This window comes from Podarcis filfolensis (assembly GCF_964270895.1).
Source record: "Podarcis filfolensis genome assembly, chromosome: 9".
Classification (NCBI taxonomy): Eukaryota; Metazoa; Chordata; class Lepidosauria; order Squamata; family Lacertidae; genus Podarcis; species Podarcis filfolensis.
Genome location: NC_139610.1, coordinates 75257186 through 75277148, shown reverse-complemented (window position 1 = coordinate 75277148; position 19963 = coordinate 75257186). Strand labels below are relative to the sequence as shown.

The window sequence follows — 19963 nt, the reverse complement described above, 5'->3', positions numbered from 1 at the left end:
GTTTATTCAAAGCCAGCAAAGGAGTCCATTTCGCTTTGTTGTGTCTTCAGACACTTTGTAAAGGGTTCCCATTCATCTTTAAAGTCTCAGTTATCCTTGTCCCACAGCTTATATGTCGGTTTTGCCAGTTCTGCATAGCCCATCCATTTTTCTTGCCATGATTATTTATAGTTGGGGTTTCTTCAGTCTTCCATCCTTGTGCTATTAGAACTCTCGCGGCCGTTGTGGCATACATCTGGACTCTCCTTCCTGTGGGAATGTTCAGGGATGCAGGAGAGGATATATTGTCTGATTATATCCTTATCCACCTTATGTTAACAAGTTCCACAATTTCAGCAGAGTAACATTCCCCTTATTTTAAACTTTGCAGCGGCTGTGTTTGCTCAGACTCGCTAAAGCCTCTATAATAACTGTTCAAGTATTTTCCCCTTATTCCCTCATAAAATATAAGACATGACAAAGTCTTCTACAAAAGTATAAAAAGAGTTTACTCACATTCTGTTCACAATCAGATTCCAGAAGGCAGACTTAGCTTAGAAAAGTAACATACACCTGGAAACTATCCCATAAAGAGACAGTACCTTTGTCCTCTCTTGATCTTTGGCTAAGCAGATGTTGCTTCTTCAATGCATGTAGTCACAGAGAGAGAGAGATGGCTGCCCTGCCCTGTGCTTTTGTCATTACCTGCACAGGTGAGGCCACGCCCACCTCTAGTCACATGCAGAGGAAGTCTGTCCCAGCCAAGAAGGAAACAGGAAGTTTTCCTGCTGGCTGGACAAACATTTCTCCCCATGTGTAAACATGTTCACTCTAGGAATGTTGTACTTGACTGCTCTTGTGTTTCACATCCCACACTTCCTTGGAGGTTTTTAAGCAGAGGTTGGATGGCCATCTGTCATGGATGCTTCAGCTGAGATTTCTGCTTTGCATGGGGTTGGACTAGATGTCCCTCAGGTGTCCCTTCCAACTCTATGATTCTGTGATTCATTTCCCAAACCTGGCATCACCACCTTCTTTCCTTCATCCCGCAGGGGACCGCTACATTGTAGCCGACTGTGGCGGAGGGACGGTCGATCTGACCGTGCACCAGATTGAGCAACCGCAGGGGACCCTCAAGGAGCTCTACAAAGCATCAGGTGAGGAGGGGCTGGGGAGAGTCCACAGAGCAAGGCCACCTGCAAGGAGGTCCAGGGCTGCAGGTGGAGGAGAAAGGCAAACTTACCTAATTCACGCTTTCCGAAACCCTCTGGAATCTGAAAGACAGAATTCGTACTTCTCCGAATTTTGCGGTGCAGTTCTCCGGCAAAACAATGTGTGCAAGAATGCACATGACTGTGGTAAAGCGTGGATAAAACTGCATATAACTATGGTAAGGAGAGCATGGGAAAGGAATCTGCTTGTGCTGGTCCCGGGGGGAGGGTTACCGTGCGGTGAGGTCCGTGTCCGGTCCGAGTCTGAAGCGGGGTCCAAGGCAGGGAGTCGGGCATGGTCAGGAACTCTGGCAGAAAGCAGGACAGGGTGCTGGCAGGAACAGGTAACCAACGATGTTGCTCCCACAACCTGGGACTGGGCTGGCTGGCTTTTATCTCCTCTGAGGCATAGGGCGGCCCCGGTACACAGGTGACTCGCCTCTCCTGGCCTGGAGGTGAGCACTCCTCCTGCGAGAACTTAGTTCCCTCCGCCTCTCTGCCCTGAGCCTCTGCAGCTCAGAGGCTGGATGGCTACTGGACCCAGAAGCATCTTCACCTTCCCCTGACGGGGCTGAGAGAGGAGCACCTGCAGGCAATGGGTCCTCAATCACCTCCGGAGCCAGAGCGGATTCAGCCGGTGTCTGCTCCTGAGGATCTGGCACAGGTGAGGGCCCTTCAGGTTCAAGGCCCTGCCCCGGCTCAGCCGGCCCTGGAGGCGGGGACTCCTGTGCAGGCTGGGATTCCTCAGGTTCAGCCTCTGAATCCGATTCCCAGGCAATCACACTGCTAGTGAAAACGACATTAAGAAGCGCTTCATACTGGGGGAAACTGCTTTGCAGAAATGTGCATACAGTCGTACCTTGGAAGTCGAACAGAAGTCCGTTTGACTTCCAAAACGTTTGAAAACCAAATCACATCTTCTAATTGGCTGCAAGAAGCTCCTGCAGCCAATCAGAAGCCGCGGAAGCCCCATTGGACATTCGGGTTCCAAAAGAATGTTCACAAACCGGAACAGTCACTTTTTGGGGTGTTCAGGAGCCAAAACGTCCGAGTTCCAGGGCGTTTGGGACCCAAGGTACAACTGTCTTCGGCAAAATTCCATACAAGTATGACCGCAGCCCTGAACTTTCATGTAAGCCGTGCAGTTTTGCAGCTTTGAAAGTCTGTGCCCAAGTTTGTCTCCCACCCAGCTCTTTGGCTAGAGCGGCCATTCCTGGGTTTCCAGGGCTGTTTGAAGCTGGCCTCCCCTTTTGGTGTTCTGATGTTAGAGTTCCACCCAGTGGCTGAAACTGAAATAGCAAGCTAGAAGCAAAATAAGAAGGAAAATCAAAGCCTTTACTTGAAGGTGGAAATGCAAATGTCTGGGACTCACTGCATTCTTCGGATAGGTTGTTCATATTTGCAACAACACATTAAGGAAGTGCATTCCTCAGTTCAGGGGGCCACCCTAGACAGTGCCCTGACCGTTGGGAGAACAGATAGCACTGTAATTCTTATTGCATAATATACATGATTTAGTAACAAAAAAAAAATATGTGTGCACTTGTAAATTCTCCAATTCATTTGAACTGAACACATGTCTGTCAATCTTTGAAAGTCTGCAGAAGTATAATAAGTCTATAGTTGAAACAAAGTAATAGATGCTATCCTGTGGGCTAAGCGGTAAAACTTTTTTTAGGCGTTCATGGTGCCGAAGTAGTAGGTGAATAACAACGGACAGTGATCCCGAATAATCTGACGGTTTCGCTGGAATCTTCTTCAGCACAACCCATAGATTAGAAAAATGCACAAGGAGCAGTGGTCATGTGGATATGCAATACGTTATTCACTTACTTACTTTCAAAGATTGACAGGCGTGCGTTCATTTGATTTCAAATATATTAGAGAATTTACAAGTGCACACGTTTTGTTTTTGTTACTAAATCATGTATATTATGCAATAAGAATTACAGAATACTATCTAGTATACTGGCCTGCGTGTTGCTTGTATTGTTTGTTGTGTTAAGTTTGCAACACAGGGGTTTGCTGTTCTGTATTGTTGATGTAACCTGACCTTTGGGAGGGCAGAAAACACAGAGAGAGACTAGCTTCTCTTAGGCCCTGAAAGCCCCATATCCTTCATGCCATTATTATTATTATTATTATTATTATTATTATTATTATTATTTAGCCCACATTTTTCCTCCAAGGAGCTCAAGAAGGCACACATGGTTTCCCATCTCCTCATTCTGTCCCACAACAACCCTGCAAAGCAGGCTAGGCTGAGAGGCAGCCCAAGGTCCCAATTAGTGAACTGCATGCCAAGCGGAGATTCGAACCCTGGCCCCTGAAGCCCTAATTTGACCCGCTAGCCATTGTGCCGCGCTGCCCCTCTCCCTTGCTCCTTTGACCTTCCCTCTCCCGTCGCTGCCTTCCAGGAGGTCCTTACGGGGCCGTGGGGGTGGACTTGGCCTTCGAGAAACTTCTCTGCCAGATCTTTGGCGAGGACTTCATCGCCACCTTCAAGGCCAAGCGCCCGGCAGCCTGGGTCGACCTGACCATCGCGTTCGAGGCCCGCAAGCGGACGGCTGCCCCGCACCGCGCCAACTCCCTCAACATCTCCCTGCCCTTCTCCTTCATTGACTTTTACCGGAAGCACCGGGGACAGAACGTGGAGACGGCTCTGAAGCGCAGCAGGTGAGGGTCCCAGAGGGTTGGATGAAAATGGGGGTTGGGATAGATGACCTTTGGAGTCCCAAGGACGACCTTGGCCCTGGCAGGGATAAAAGGATCACAATTCCACAGCCCCACCCCAAGTTCTTTCCCCTTTTGTTAAAAATTTGAGGCTTTCTTTCAGTAGAACTCCATCAGGGCAGTGTAGATTGGACACTGCAATTAGACTAAAACAGCATAAAATGAAGCAGAAAGATTGAATGGTCTCAGGATCTCGGACATACTATCAGTTATTTACTGAAGTTCTCACCCTGGGCCAGCAAGGGGATACTGTAGATAGTTTTCACTCAGATCCATATATGCAAATAAGGGATCAAAAGTGACGTTCAGTGATTGGATAGTTACAGAAAGTTGTTACAGTTGCGTTGTACTGGAGCTCTCTATATAAGCAGGCTGGCTGAACCCTTCAGTTCTGTTCTGGCCTGTGAATAAACAAGAGCTGTTTGAAGAATCGCTGTGTCGTCTGATACATTCACCCACAACTTGACACTATCCATCTAGAGCAATGGGAGAAACTCTGGTGAGAGGATATACGATTTACTGCCTCATATACAATTAAAGAAAATTTTGTAAAGATGTTCTATAGGTGGCACTTAACGCCAGTTAAGTTGGCAAAGATATATAAATTGAAATCCAACCTCTGCTGGAGATGTGGTGGAGAAACAGGAACAACAAGACATATGTGGTGGAGGTGTGAGGAAATTAAGAAATTTTGGATAGTAGTACATGAAGAACTAAAGAAGATGTTGAAAATATCAATAACAAAGAAACCAGAGACATATCTCCTTGGATTGATAGATGAAGAGATACCACCGGGGGGGGGGGAGAATTTTTCTATATGCAAGTACAACTGCTAGAATAGTGATTGCTGCTAGGTGGAAGTCACAAACTATACCCACAAATGAGTAATGGATTTGTAAACCAAATGAGTATTTAATTTTGGCAAAATTAACTGCTATAATAAGAAATCAGTCAAATCAAAAATTTAAAAAGGAGTGAAGAAGAGTGGCCAACATTCTCCTTTCCCTTCCTGCCCCACAACAAACACTCTGTGAGGTGAGTGGGGCTGAGAGACTTCAAAGAAGTGTGACTAACCCAAGGTCACCCAGCATCTACATGTGGAGGAGCAGGGAATCGAACCCGGTTCACCAGATTACGAGTCCACCGCTCTTAACCACTACACCACAGTGGAAATGTTTTGATGAATATATGGCCAAATATTGCTCAAAAAAAGATACGCTAATATGCCTAGATTAAAATGTGAAGTACTGATTGGAAGAAAAATTAGTAAGGAAAGATAACAAGACTATATAGATGATTTGAGAAGACTGTAGAATGGAAAGATTATTGTAAATTGTATAATGTGGAGGAAATCGAGTGGGGGCGGAGGGAAGGAGAAAAGAATAATATTATAATTGAGGAAATGTAAATGTAAATGTATGGGGGGATGGGGAGGAAATGGTGTTGGCTTTGGTACATCTGTATTGTAATGTAATATGTGAAAACCAATAAATAAATAGCAAAAAAAACCCACAAAAAAATAAAAATAAAAATGTATAAGTAATCTCTTTTCTGACATCTCCAGTGTGAACCTGGTGAAGTGGTCCTCACAAGGGATGCTGCGCATGTCCTCTGAAGCCATGAACGAGCTCTTCCAACCAACCATCAGCCAGATTATCACACACATCGGTGAGTCCCCCAATTGCAGAGCTCGGCTGCGTGCAGAAACTCAAGCTGGATGCCAATGCTCTTTCCCCTGTGGGCAATGCCCTGAAATGGGCAAAAGGGGGGGGAAGTGTGTCAGTTTGTGAGTGTGGATAGCTTCATTGGTAATAATAATAATAATAATTTTTATTTATACCCTGCCCTCCCCAGCCAAGGCCGGGCTCAGAGCGGCTTACAAGCAATAATAAAAACAAGTTGAATGATTACAACTTAGAAACAAAAATAAAATACAACATTAAAATAATGGAACATTAAAATATTAAAATGTAGCCTCATCGCAGGAGGAGAAGGAAAAGAAAAAAGAAAGAAAGAGAGGGAGGGAATCAAATTGGCTCCAAGCCAAAGGCCAGGCGGAACAACTCTGTCTCACAGGCCCTGCGGAAAGAAATCAGATCCTGCAGGGCCCTGGTCTCATGAGCAGAGTGTTCCACCAGGCCAGAGCCAGTGTTGAAAAGGCCCTGGCTCTGGTTGAGGCCAATCTAACTTCCTTAGGGCCCGGGATCACTAGGGTGTTGCTATTTATGGACCTTGAGGCTCTCCGTGGGGCAGACCGGGAGAGGCGGTATGAGAGAGAAGTCACAAACTATACCTACAAAGGAGGAATGGGTTTGTAAACTAAATGAATATAGGCGGTATGGTAGAGAACGAACCGCTTAAACTCAAGTGTTGTGAGTTCGAGTCCTGCACTGGGCAAAAGATTCCTGCGTTGCAGGGGATGGACCAGATTATCCTCAGGGTCCCGTCCAACTCTCTATTTGTATCATTTTGCTGGTCAGTTCCACCAACTTCCAGCCTGCTCCTAGGGTCAGCCACAAGGTCCAAGTGTGGGACTCCCAAGATCCCCGTGGCCTGTGGTCTTGCTACCCTCCAAGTGTCCATATTTTCCAGGGACAGCCTCGGACTTACAGAAGCCACCCCGGTTTCTGATTTGATCCCAAAATGTCCCACTTGGACCTCCCTATTTTCATCAGAGATCTGTTGGTGGGTATGGAGTTATGCAACCCACAAGCCAAGGAGATAAATAACTATACAACCTTTAGAAGACACTTTTAGAAGGCAGTCTTGTATACGGAAGGCATTTTTTAAATGTTTAATGCTTTATTATATTTTTATATAAGGGACGCAGCTGGCGCTGTGGGTTAAACCACAGAGCCTAGGACTTGCCGATCAGAAGGTCAGCGGTTTGAATCCCCACCACGGGGTGAGCTCCCGTTGCTCTGTCCCTGCTCCTGTCAAGCTAGCAGTTCGAAAGCACGTCAAAGTGCAAGTAGATAAATAGGTACCGCTCCAGCGGGAAGGTAAACGGCGTTTCCGTGCGCTGCTCTGGTTCGCCAGAAGCGGCTTAGTCATACCAAGCCACATGACCCGGAAGCTGTACACTGGCTCCTTCGGCCAATAAAGCGAGACGAGCACTGCAACCCCAGAATCGGCCACGACTGGACCTAATGGTCAGGGGTCCCTTTACCGTTTACCTTTATATTTTTATATCTAGTGGTACTCTCGAACTTAATCCGTTCCGGGAGTCCATTCAACTCCCGAAACCGTTTGAAAACTAAGACACGGCTTCCAATTGGCTGCAGGAGCTTCCTGCACTCAAGTGGAAACCGCGTCGGACGTTCAGCTTCCGAAAAACGTCCACAAACCAGAACACTTACGTCTGAGTTTGCGGCGTTCGGGAGTCAATTTGTTCGACAACTCAGCCGTTCAAGAACCAAGGTACCACTGTATGTTGGAAGCTGCCCAGTCGGATGGTTTCATACAAGTAATAAAATTATTATTTTCATGGAACAGGACGTTCCAATTTTCACCAGAGAAACGTTGGAGGGTATGCAGTTGGGGGGCAGCAATGCTTCTGAATCCCAGTTGCTGGAAACTGCAGGAGCGGAGAGAGGTCTTGTGTTCAAATCCTGCTTGCTGGTTTCCCACAGACATCTGGCTGTGAGAACAGGATGCTGGACCAGATAGGATGTTGCCCTGATCCTGCCGGGAACCTCTAAGGTTCTTTCTGCTGACAGTGAGCCTACCTGACAGGTGTGGAGTGTCAGAAAAGCCTCAGCTCTGCCCTGGAGCCTTGACAGAAGTACTGTTTTTGGGGAACAGGGGGCAGGCTGGTGTGGAGGACTCCCTGGTCCTAAATGGGGTAACTGTGCCCCTGAAGGACCAGGTGCGCAGCCTGGGAGTCATTTTGGACTCACAGCTGTCCATGGAGGCACAGGTCCATTCTGTGTCCAGGGTGGCTGTCTCCCAGCTCTATCTGGTACACAGGATGAGACCCTCCCTGCCCACAGACTGTCTGGCCAGAGTGGTGCATGCTCTGGTTATCTCCCGCTTGGACTACTGCAATGCGCTCTGCGTGGGGCTACCTTTGAAGGTGACCCGGAAACTACAACTAATCCAGAATGCGGCAGCTAGACTGGTAACTGGGAGCAGCCTCTGAGACCATATAACACCGGTCTTGAAAGACCTACATTGGCTCCCAGTACATTTCCAAGCACAATTCAAAGTGTTGGTGCTGACCTTTAAAGCCCTAAACAGCCTTGGTCCAGCATACCTGAAGGAGCGACTCCACCCCCATCATCCAGCCCGGACACTGAGGTCCGGCTCCGAGGGCCTTCTGGTGGTTCCCTCACTGCGAGAAGCCAAGCTACAGGGAACCAGGCAGAGGGCCTTCTGGTGCCCTCCCACCAGATGTCAAAGAGATAAACAACTACCAGACTTTTAGAAGACATCTGAAGGCAGCCCTATTTAGGGAAGCTTTTAATGTTTAATAGGTTACTGTATTTTAGTGTTCGGTTGGAAGCCGCCCAGAGTGGCTGGGGAAACCCAGTGTTATGTACTGAGTTGAATAGGATCCAAACTGCAGCAGTCTGATTGGTCCTAGAACAATAGGATCCAAAAGGCAGCAGTCTGATTGGTCCTAGAACAATAGGATTCAGAATGCAGCAGTCTGATTGGTCCTAGAACAATGTAGCAGTATGATTGGTTGGCAGGAACCACCCAATCATGCTCCAGATAAAAGTGAATCCACAACCTGATTGGCTTACAGAAGAATTCCGGAATTAGCCAATCATGTGCAGCCCATTGTGTAAATAATGTATATAAAGCAGATACTTTGAGGGGACATTCATTCATTCCTCCTCACCACTATGAGCTGAATAAAGAGCATGAAATCACTTTGCGACTCTGAGTATATTTCACCCAGCCAGATGGGCAGGGTATAAATAAATTTTTTTTTTTATTGTTGTTGTTGTTGTTGTTGTTGACAGTTACTGGCTCCAAAATGGAACCTTGTCAAGTTTTTCCACCCTCCTTTTGACCCCTGTGGCCTGTCCACCTCCCTCCACTGTCCCCTCTCCCCCTTCAGGTGACCTCATGAAGAAGCCGGAAGTCAAAGGTATCAAGTTCCTCTTCCTGGTGGGAGGTTTTGCCGAGTCCTCGATGCTGCAGCACGCAGTCCAGTCGGCCTTCAGTGCCATCTGCCGGGTCATCATCCCGCAGGACGTGGGCCTGACCATCCTGAAAGGTGCGGTGCTCTTCGGCCTGGACCCCACTATCGTCCGCGTGAGGCGCTCCCCTCTGACCTACGGCGTGGGGGTGCTCAACAAGTTCGTGGAGGGCAAGCACCCCAGGGAGAAGCTGCTGGTCAAGGAAGGGAAGAACTGGTGCACCGACATCTTTGAGAAGTTTGTCTCCGTGGACCAGTCCGTGGCACTGGGCGAAGTGGTGCAGAGGAGCTACTGCCCTGCGAGGGTCGGGCAGCGGAAGATCATCATCAACATCTACTGCTGTGGCACCGACGACGTGGTCTACATCACCGACCCCGGGGTCAGGAAATGCGGTACCATCAGCCTGGACCTGGATGAGTTGGAGGAGCCCAGCTCTCCAAAGAAGAACAGGAGGGAGATCCGAGCCAGCATGCAGTTTGGAGACACAGAGATCAAGGTGGCAGCCATGGATGTCCAGACGTCAAAGACCGTGAGAGCTTCTATCGATTTCCTTTCCAACTGATGCCCTGGATATTTGAGGCCTTGGAGGAGGAGGAAGAAGAAGGGGTTTGGCTGTGGTCCTTCTCCTCCTCTCCTCTGTGGATTTTTCTGGTTGAGTCATGTCAGAGTTGGGAAGAAATCCAGCACAGGTCAGGTTCCAGAAACACATCCTCTTTGCTTCAACTCGCCAAAGAAAGGCAAGATGGAAAAGCAGGTGGACCCCTTCATCTTTCCCATCATTAGTCTTGGTCTTTGGTGGTGGCAACTGGATCACAGTCATGTATTATCTTCTCAGGACTCTAGAAGAGAGCAGAGGGGTGGGCAGCTTTGCAGGCCAGCAGTAAAAAACTCCAAAGAGAGAAATTCCGCAGAAGAGGTTGGTCCCATAACCTTCCCTTCCATTTTCCTTCAGGTTTTGGAGAAACAAATTTACGTGCAATGATGGGCCTTGCAGATGGAATGGTCCAGGATGCAGCAGCAGCCCTTCATTCAAGACCATAATTTAACTAGCTGGGGAGTTGGAAATTTCACCTAGCAGTGTCACCATGGGAAGATGAAATACAATACAGTGGTACCTCGCGTTAAGTACTTGATTCGTTCTGGAGGTCCGTTCTTAACCTGAAACTGTTCTTAACCTGAAGCACCACTTTAGCTAATGGGGCCTCCTGCTGCCGCCGTGCTGCCAGAGCCCGATTTCTGTTCTCATCCTGAAGCAAAATTCTTAACCTGAAGCACTATTTCTGGGTTAGCGGAGTCTGTAACCTGAAGTGTATGTAACCCGAGGTACCACTGTATCCACATTCCATTCCATGCAACTCCCCCACTCCTAGAATTGCCATATTTCAAAAAGTAAAAACTAGGACATTCTGGAAAACCCCAGAGTTGTTAAGCTTCTTATTCTTTTTTACAAAAACACCAAAAAACACCGCAATTTTTCAATTGTCTTGCCTAAGATCAAGGACAAAGTGACGCCTTCTGGAAACATGAAGTGTTTACAAAATAATATCCTTAAATATTGTTGGGTTCACACACACACACACACACACACACACACACACACACACATACAAATGAAGCATCTCAGTGCACAAGGTGTTGGATAATTAAAGCAACTGCACGAGCAAAAAATGGAAAGATTCTGTGCTTTTGCATGGGGAACAGGACAGGCATTTAAGGCAACGGTGAATAACAATGCATGTCTGAAATACAGTGGTACCTCGGGTTAAGTACTTAATTCGTTCCGGAGGTCTGTTCTTAACCTGAAACTGTTCTTAACCTGAAGCACCACTTTAGCTAATGGGGCCTCTCACTGCCGCCGCGCCGCCGGAGCACGCTTTTTGTTCTCATCCTGAAGCAAAGTTCTTAACCTGAAGCACTATTTCTGGGTTAGCAGAATCTGTAACCTGAAGCATATGTAACCTGAAGCGTATGTAACCTGAGGTACCACTGTATGTATATTTGGAGCTACCTTCCCTTTTAGAGGAAGACTGGCAAGCCTCTGGACACGTTTCAGTTGAGGGCAACCAAAATGGTCAAAGGCCTGGAAACGATGCCTTATGAGGAACGGCTAAGGGAGCTGGGCATGTTTAGCCTGGAGAAGAGGAGGTTAAGGGGTGATATGATAGCCATGTTCAAATATATAAAAGGATGTCACATAGAGGAGGGAGAAAGGTTGTTTTCTGCTGCTCCGGAGAAGCGGACACGGAGCAATGGATCCAAACTACAAGAAAGAAGATTCCACCTAAACATTAGGAAGAACTTCCTGACAGTAAGAGCTGTTCGACAGTGGAATTTGCTGCCAAGGAGTGTGGTGGAGTCTCCTTCTTTGGAGGTCTTTAAGCAGAGGCTTGACAACCATATGTCAGGAGTGGTCTGATGGTATTTCCTGCTTGGCAGGGGGTTGGACTCGATGGCCCTTGTGGACTCTTCCAACTCTATGATTCTATGATTCTATGATTTAGCTGGGTCTCCCCAACCTCTGTCTTGGACTGCCAATCCCATCCCAGTGGGTACCAGTGTGAACAGCAGGTGGAGCAGTTTCTCTACTTATCGTGGCTGAATCCAAATAAAAGCCAGTTCAGCTTCCACCAACCTGCCCAGAGCAGAAGGGCGAGATTCATTCAGCTGGGGGCAAGGGGAGAGGCTGGTCACTAGGGCAATGTTTTGCTTGCTCCCCCAAACCCAAAGCTGTAGCCCAGCCATCTTGAGCCCCTCAAAGCTATATTTACTTTTTAGAAGTCTTATCAGTGAGCAGCTCCTTGTAGGTCCTTTCAGTCTAGTTCTCTTGATGTAAGCAGAACTGGAGGGGGCAGGAATCACAGGTATATCTAGGTCATGGGTGGGGCGGGCAAACTATGGCCAGGGGGCCGGATCCAACCTAATCGCCGTCTAAATCTGGCCCATGGATGGTCCAGGAATCAGTGTGTTTTTACATGAGTGGAATGTGTGCTTTTATTTAAAATGCATCTCTGGGTTATTTGTGGGGCATACGAATTCGTTCGAATTTTTTCCCAAAATATAGTCCGGCCCCCCCACAAGGTCTGCGGGACAGTGGACCGGCCCCCTGTTGAAATAGTTTGCTGACCCCTGATCTAGGTTTTGGATGTTGCTTCCTGGAAATGGGAGTTTTTTTTCTAAGTGTCCAGCTTGTCTCTTCAGAGTCTGGGCTTTTAAACAACTGATGCTCGAGTCTTGAGAACTGCTTGTGTCCACTGCATCTTTGCAAAGGACGGGGAGGAAATCAGAATAAGTTGACTGCCTCCAGTGACACCCCACCCTCAACAGCTCGGAGTCCCTTTAGCCGGCCTGCTCACTGCTCCACCAACCATCTGTTGCTCTCCAACTAGCCAGGCAGGATTGCACCGTTCTCTGGAAGATCTGGCTGAATAAACTGTCCACATCGCCACTCTGCCCCTTCCAAACCGCGATAAAAAGCTTTTCTGGCCTATCTTTTGAGTCTCTGTCCTGCCTCCTTAATGTTTGTAATATGTCGCTTTGTAGGAACCCACCCAAAATTTTATTTTTCTATATTGTGTATAAACCCGCTCTCTCTCTCTCTTTCTCTCCCTCGAGAGAACGGGTGGACATTCATGAGCTTGTTGCGGCCAGTATGGCTTTATTAGAGAAAAATAAATGGAAGTGATTTTTGCTTTCCTCTTCTGCGAGATGAGCTTTTGGGGCGCAGGTGCGAGTGGGCATGGAGGCTTCAGCTGTGATTCCCCTTGGGGAGGGGGTTTTCTTCCAACTCTACAATTCCTTGTCAGGCAGGAGGAATGCTTGGCAGGCAGATCAGCTCTTGGCCTCCTGAATTGCAGAACTCTGACTGGAAGGGACCTGAGGGTCATCTAGTCCAACCCTCTGAAATGCAGGAACTGGAGTTAAAGGATCCCCTTTTTTCTGTGGAAAATGTTCTGCTTCACAGATTAATTAGTAACTGTAAATGTCAATTACAAATGTTAGACAAGCTGGCAATTTAATTCCCCCCCCCCCTTTAGATCACTATAAGGCATTTCTGATTTCTCTAAGTGAGCCCGTTCAAATTTCCTGGAAACCCACATCACTGCCTTGGATCATTCTTCAGACACTGCCACCTCCTTCAAAAGATTCAAGGTTTAGGAAATAAACCTTATTGTGGGTTTTGTAATGTAAATTTTAGACAAATGGCTGCCTAGTAAGCTACCCCTCTGGATTCCAGTCTGCAGCACATTGTGAAAGGATCATTATCTCCTAGTAGAAGCTTTAAGTTTTGCATCAATATGACAAAAAATTCTAATCTCAGCGATGAGAAGATGTATAATCTCTTGGACCTTTCCCAATTTTATTTGAACGTATATTAAAAGGTTCCATCACATCTTGAAAGATGCATTTTCCCCTGATCTCTGGCCGCCTCCGAGAGCTTCTCACACGCCCTTTGTTGCCCAACTGCATTGCGACAGCCCTGCTTTCCATGGGTGTAACTCTCCAGGAATTGTTTTTTTTATTTTTATTTTTATAATAAATTTTTATTGGTTTTACAACATATATTAAAACACAAAACAACTAACAATTAACAACATAACACATGAACAAACAAACATGTAAACACATATAATTTCTTAACCTCTCTTTCTTAAACCTTGTTTCAGTGACTTCCCCATACCTCCCTTTTCTGCATCCCTGTTTTAAATTTTCCCAGCAACCCCTAATTTCAATACTTGTGATTCAATTTCTAATCTTTTTCCTCTTACCCAATTATTTATCACTGCAATTCTGTTTTACATTACCCATGACATTTTAGCACTCATTAATTTTACAACAGTTCTTAAGATAAACTTGAAATTTCTTCCAATCTTCTTCCACCGTCTCTTTCCCTTGGTCACGGATTCTGCCAGTCATCTCAGCCAGTCCCATATAGTCAATCACTTTCGTCTGCCACTCTTCCAGCGTGGGTAGTTCTTGTGTCTTCCAATACTTTGCTAAAAGAACTCTTGCTGCTGTTGTAGCATACATAAAGAACGTCCTAACTCTCCAGGAATTGTTGCCACCACCCGCCCACTTCCTCCTGCAGTCCTAGGAGAGAGAGAACCTGGAATGCACTAAAGCAATTATTGTTAAAAGGGTTCTGGACTAGTGTCCCAGCACTCCTCCGCTCAACCTGTACCTTTACTCACCTGCCATGGAACAGCAGTAAAGTTGGATGTTTTAATTTGTTAGAAGCTGCCCAGAGTGGCAGGGGCAACCTTGTCAGATGAGTGGCATATAAATAAATAAACAATTATTATTATTATTTAAAAAGGAACTGTAGTTAAAGGATCCCCAGCAGGTGAGCTAAAAGGATGCAGGCAGAGGATGGCTGGGGAAGACTTTCCATTACTGGGGAGCCTCCATTATCCAGAGGGAGTTTGGCTTGGGGGGCCAGCAATTTGCAGAAAAGCAATTTCACACATACAGGAGGGATTCTGGGGCAGTGAAACGACGCCAGTCAACTGAATTCTGCTGGATGGGTGGGGAATAACAACAGGTAAAGCGACTTGCTTTCTGGCTGCCTGACCCTGAACAAACGAGACTGGGGGTCCCCAAAGTTTTGGAGGCCACGGCCGTCTTGGTTCCGCATCCCCAGGGCCTCCGCTACAAAAAGCATGATCCGGAGCAGCGGTTTGCACAATCCATCGAGGAAGATAATTGCGCACAGTAAACATCTGAAACCACAACCATTAATTGCAGCATTCACTCAAAGCCCAGTTGAAGCCAGTTTGCTTATTTCAGCAAACTAGATGTGCGTATAGTTTTAATCATTCTGCTAAGGATGAATTTTTTTTGCAGTGTTCTTTTGTTTGTTTCTATGTTTTAGCAAATCTTGGTTTTTATCTGTAAGCCGCTTTCAGCCCCGTCAGGGAAGAAGGCAAGGTATAAATAAATATCCAAGAGTAATAGATGACCCAGCGATACCAGCTTTTCAAGGTTTGCTAATCATGCCCCCTCGCCTTATTTATTTAATGTGTACGCTGCTCTTCATCTGTAGATCTCAGGATATATATATAAAAATATAAAATGCAAAATGAATGATTAAAACAAGGGGGAAACCACACACCCTCCCACCTGCAGGGGGCAGTGCCACCCAGTTTGGGGACCTAGATGAGGCTCCAGAAGAGACGCTGGACTGGGCTCCAGCCTGTAGGTGGCAGCAGAGCAACTCCTGGCCTCCCACCCACAAGATTCAGACTTTGCCAACGGGGCGCCCCCTTCAGGCGCTTTGCGGTACTGATGGGAGCACAGCCTGATGGGAGTTGTAGTCCACCTGGAAGGCCACAGGCTGGGGGTAGCCGGGTGCAGAGGACAAAAGACCTCATTGCAAAAGAGAAAACTTAAAACCCCAACCACATCCCCAGTCATTCCACACAGGACAGCAGAGGAGGTTTTTTTGTTCCAACTGAATTTTATTGTTTTCCTTTAGAGATTTTTTTGCTTTTAAAAAACCCAAAAAACACACAAGTTTATTTGAATATATATATATATATTTATGTATATATGTATATAGGCACATAAAAAACCCATTGGTTTCTTTCTTAACTATATCACATTCCTGGTCTTTGTACTATGAATCTTTTTTGAAAAAAGAAAAAAAAAGTGAGAGAGAAAAGAGAATGGTTAAGAAAACACATCTGGGAGAGGAAGCGCCATGTTTAAAGACAAGGCTCCAACAAGTGAACAGAACATCTGCAGCTCTCCAGATGTCGATGGGCTTCAGCTCTCAGCAGCCTGAGACAGCGTGGCCCAATGGTTAAGGACAATGGGAGTTCAGCAACACTGGAGGGGTGCCCATCTCAGACAGATGAAACAGGGGTCAGCCATGAGCCTTGGGTCTCATCCTGCACCCTCACCTCCCTGCTGCTCCTGAGAGGGCAGTAGTCTAGTTATGGGGCTGCCAAGGCAGGAGCACATCAGACTGCCTCCCTCCTACTGCCGTAGCAGATTTTTTTATTTCAAAAACAGGAGGTTCTGCTGCAGGTAGTGGAAAACTTAAAATAACATTTAAAAGAGAAGGGAGAAGTAAAAAAATCTAGCACATCCGTCTGTGGCAGCCTCGCTCCCTGAAGAGCTACTTTTCCAGTTGCAGGGGACCGCTTTGGGGTTGGGGGGGGGCCGAAATCCAAAAGTCAAAGCTCTTCAACCTGCCCTCTTAAGCCACGCCGTGGGTAGATTTCGCTAGGAAATGGAACTCATTCCTTTCGTGTCCGGAGCGGAGGGTCCGAATCTTGAACATGAAAAAGACGTTAAAAAGCAAACAAACCGCAGCAGGAAGGAAGAGAGAACAAAACACATGTTTTCTGTGACGGGGGGGGGGGGGGTTTCAAGACACCGTATGGCTTGCAAGAAGTAGAGATTCACTCGGGGCATCTCTGGAAAGGCAACGGAGGGTTCAAGCCTTGGGAAGGAACAAACCTTCCCAGGCTACAGCAAAGCAGAAACAGGAGTTTTTTTGTGGGGGGAGAGACACACTCTTGCAGGGCAACCGGGCAACTTTTTCCTCCTTGGGGGCTGCCCCATCTTTACCGTAATAATGGGCTGCCTTTTTGGCTCTGCCAGAGGCTGATCTTCCTGGGGGAACCTTCCCAGGGAAGTGCCACCGTGAAGGCTTCTTTGCCCTGAGGATGGGGAAGGGGGAGGCGAAAGAAAATAAGGGCACGCAGCCCAAAGGCAGGGCGGCTGTGTAAAATTGGTCCCCAGCAACTGATGCAGCCCTAAGTCAGCCACGCCAAGCAGGCGCTCTCCAGATGTTTTGGACTAGAATTCCCATCAGCCGGGAGTTGCGGTCCGAAAACATCAAGAGGGCACTGGCTTGGCAAAGGCTCTCCAACTAATCTATAGCAAAGCAGGGAAACCTTAAGTTATCTGAATGCCTGGAGGAACACAGATTTCTCTTCCTCTGAGCAGCCAGCCGAAACAGCTGTTCGGGAGCAGCCACTTGCTGGCTGTTTTGAGATGGCTGCTGGTCTCAGCCGAACAGCTGATGCGATCGGCCACTGCGCAACCCTTGGGAAACTGAGCCTCGCGAAAGGGCGGCCGCGGGAAACGCTTTTGCAGGCAGCGAGACGATGCTAAAACCTGGAGGAAAATCAACACACACACAACTGGTCTCTGGGGGTCCCCCGCGCATGTGCACCCGCTTGCAAAAACTGGGGTGCGCACGGTCTTTTGGACAAAAAGCCACACATCCACAGACGCAGTTTGAATGCCGGAGAGACGGCTCTCGCCTTAAGCCACAGAACTGCCTTTTTGAAACCGGCGGGAGGGTGGGGGGGTGGGATAAAGCGCAGCACCCCCAAAAACCCACAAGACAAGCGCCATGGGGGCGGGCACGAAACAAGCACGATCCGCGTCAGGCAGCCAGCGAACGGTTGGGGTGGGCATTCTCGTTTCCAGCTCTTTATAACCGGAAAATATTTATACATAGAAAAGCCTTCGAAGGACGAGTGGGGTTCGAAGAAGAGGAGGAGGAGGAAGAGGAGGCGGTGGGTTGGGGGGCAGGCCTAGTCGAAGCCGTGCCACTCACTCTGCTCCGAGTCGTACTCCACTTCGGCCCCGATACACTTGACCCCTTCCAGCAGCATGGGGGTGCCGTGGTGGCGGTCTGCAAGGCAAAGCAGAGAGGCGGCGTTGGAGAAAGAAAGAAACACTGCTCAGGGGAGCTCAGGGGAGACCGGACCTACCTCCTAATTCTGGCCTGTTATGCAAGGCAGTGGCAGCCAGAAAGCAGAGAGGAAACTGTTGAGGTGACTCGCGCAAGCGAGCCAAGCCACACAGGGAAGGGTTTAGGGAAGCTTTTAATGTTTGATGTATTACAGTATTTTAATATTTTGTTGGAAACCGCCCAGAGTGGCTGGGGAAGCCCAGCCAGATGGGCGGGGTATAAATAATAAATTATTATTAGTATCATCATCATCATCATTATAAAGGGTCTGCAAAAATCGTCGGTAGGCAGAACTACCTATCATGCCTTTTGTAAAAGAAATGTTATTTTGGGTAGCTGGGAAATAACTTCATGCCCCCACCTCGAGGGGGCAGTTATAGCCACCATGAAACCCAATTCCCTTTTGTTATTTCATCTCCTTTCCTGCGCTTATTAAAAACGGTGCCAGTCATTTCGCCCTCTGCAATCTTTGCTTTGATCCCCTGCAGTCAAGGGATGGAGAGCAGCGTTCAGGGTCCTTATCGCTGACGCCCCCGCCTCCAGCAAACTCTCATTAACCCGAGAGATAAATATTCCAACACACAGCAAGCGAGTTTAATTTCCTGAGCAGTGGAGGCTCTGCGCCAGAGGAGGATATTAATTCGGGGATATATGGGCTCAGATGCCGAAAGGTGGCATAGCCCAGGGGCACCCGGCCGGTGTGTGGTGCAGTTAAACAGGAGATTTATGCGCTGAAATGGGGGGGGGGAGCCAGGGCTGACCCACTGACACTTGCTGTGAGAGGATGCCTAAGGATCCCGTGCAACATCACAGCAGAATAGAATAGAATAGAACAGAATAGAATTTATTATTTACACCCTGCCCATCTGGCTGGGTTTCCCCAGCCACTCTGGGCAGCTTCCAACAAAGTATTAAAATTCAGTGGTCTGTTAAACATTAAAAGCTTCCCTAAAGAGGGCTGCCTTCAGATGTCTTCTAAAAGTCTGGTAGTTGTTGTTCTCTGACGTCTGGTGGGAGGGTGTTCCACAGGGCAGGTGCCACCACCGAGAAGGCCCTCTGCCTGGTTCCCTGTAACTTGGCTTCTCGCAGCGAGGGTACCGCCAGAAGGCCTTCAGCGCTGGACCTCAGTGTCCAGGCTGAACGATGGGGGTGGAGACGCTCCTTCAGGTATACAGGACCGAGGCCATTTAGGGCTTTAAAGGTCAGCACTAACACTTTGAATTGTGCTCGGAAACATACTGGGAGCCAATGTAGGTCTTTCAAGACCAGTGTTATGTGGTCTCAGCGGCCGCTCCCAGTCACCAGTCTAGCTGCCGCATTCTGGATTAGTTGTAGTTTCCGGGTCACCTTCAAAGGGAGCCCCACATAGAGCACATTGAAGTAGTCCAAGCAGATAGCAGGACTGTCTGTGCATAGCCGAAGAACTGAATTTTCGCATCACAAAATTGCTACGATTTTGTACCACAAAAAAGTCACAGAATCACAGAACTGCAGAGCTGCAAGGGACCCAAAGGGTCATCCAGTCCAACCCCCTGGAATGCGGGATTCACAGCTGAAGGGTCCCAGAAAAGTTGGTCATCCAGAGATGTGCAAAGCTCAGGATAGATTGTGGGAAAGGGGACACTTAACCAGGAACATAAGAAGAGCTGGTTGCTGGATCAGGCCCATGGCCCACCTAGTCCAGCAACCTCTTCTCATAATGGCCAACCAGATGGGAAACCCGCAATCAGGATTCGAACACAAGAGCAACTCTCCCCTCCTGCGGTTTCCAGCAAGTGGGATTCAGAAGCACTGTGAAAGGAGTGAGCTCAATCACACCAAGCCATTTGGAGCCGATTCTTTATTAGTGAAAGAAGGATCTGCACAGGAGAGTCAGGCCTAATGAGCACAGCAACTCATCTCTGGCAGGTCTGCCCCCATGAAGCACTTGCTGAGACTGAAGGTCCCTGATTCCCCACAGCTGCCTAAGTCCCCTCCTCTCCAGGGTTTCCCCCAGGCAATCAGAGACTGTGCCTACCTGTAGCTAAACCTCTCCTCCACCCTTTTCATGCCTCTTCTGGTCCTGGGAGATGGGAGCTTATCTCAGCAGGAGGGTGAAATACCCATGAGTCTTCCTCAGCCAGACTGCCTCTTGGTCTCCCTCCTCTCCTGCTTCATCTTCTGCCACTGAGTCTGGACTG

General features: G+C 47.8%; 2 protein-coding genes across 2 annotated transcripts in view; one reads left to right on the top strand and one right to left on the bottom strand.

The window, feature by feature from the left end:
- The window catches only part of HSPA12B (heat shock protein family A (Hsp70) member 12B), a 48210-nt gene extending 37538 nt beyond the window's left edge, over positions 1-10672 (top strand). The window contains exons 10-13 of the mRNA XM_083571265.1: positions 1032-1136; positions 3608-3866; positions 5488-5591; positions 8992-10672. Coding sequence (XP_083427391.1) covers positions 1032-1136; positions 3608-3866; positions 5488-5591; positions 8992-9635 — 1112 coding nt within the window. The 3' untranslated portion in view covers positions 9636-10672. The remainder of the gene's footprint in view (positions 1-1031; positions 1137-3607; positions 3867-5487; positions 5592-8991) is intronic.
- A 4835-nt stretch (positions 10673-15507) lies between these two features.
- The window catches only part of ADISSP (adipose secreted signaling protein), a 65356-nt gene continuing 60900 nt past the window's right edge, over positions 15508-19963 (bottom strand). Inside the window, exons 6-7 of the mRNA XM_083571983.1 lie at positions 17646-17723; positions 15508-16346 (exon numbers count right to left, since the gene is read on the bottom strand). Of these exons, the coding sequence (XP_083428109.1) occupies positions 16312-16346; positions 17646-17723 (113 nt within the window). The 3' untranslated portion in view covers positions 15508-16311. The remainder of the gene's footprint in view (positions 16347-17645; positions 17724-19963) is intronic.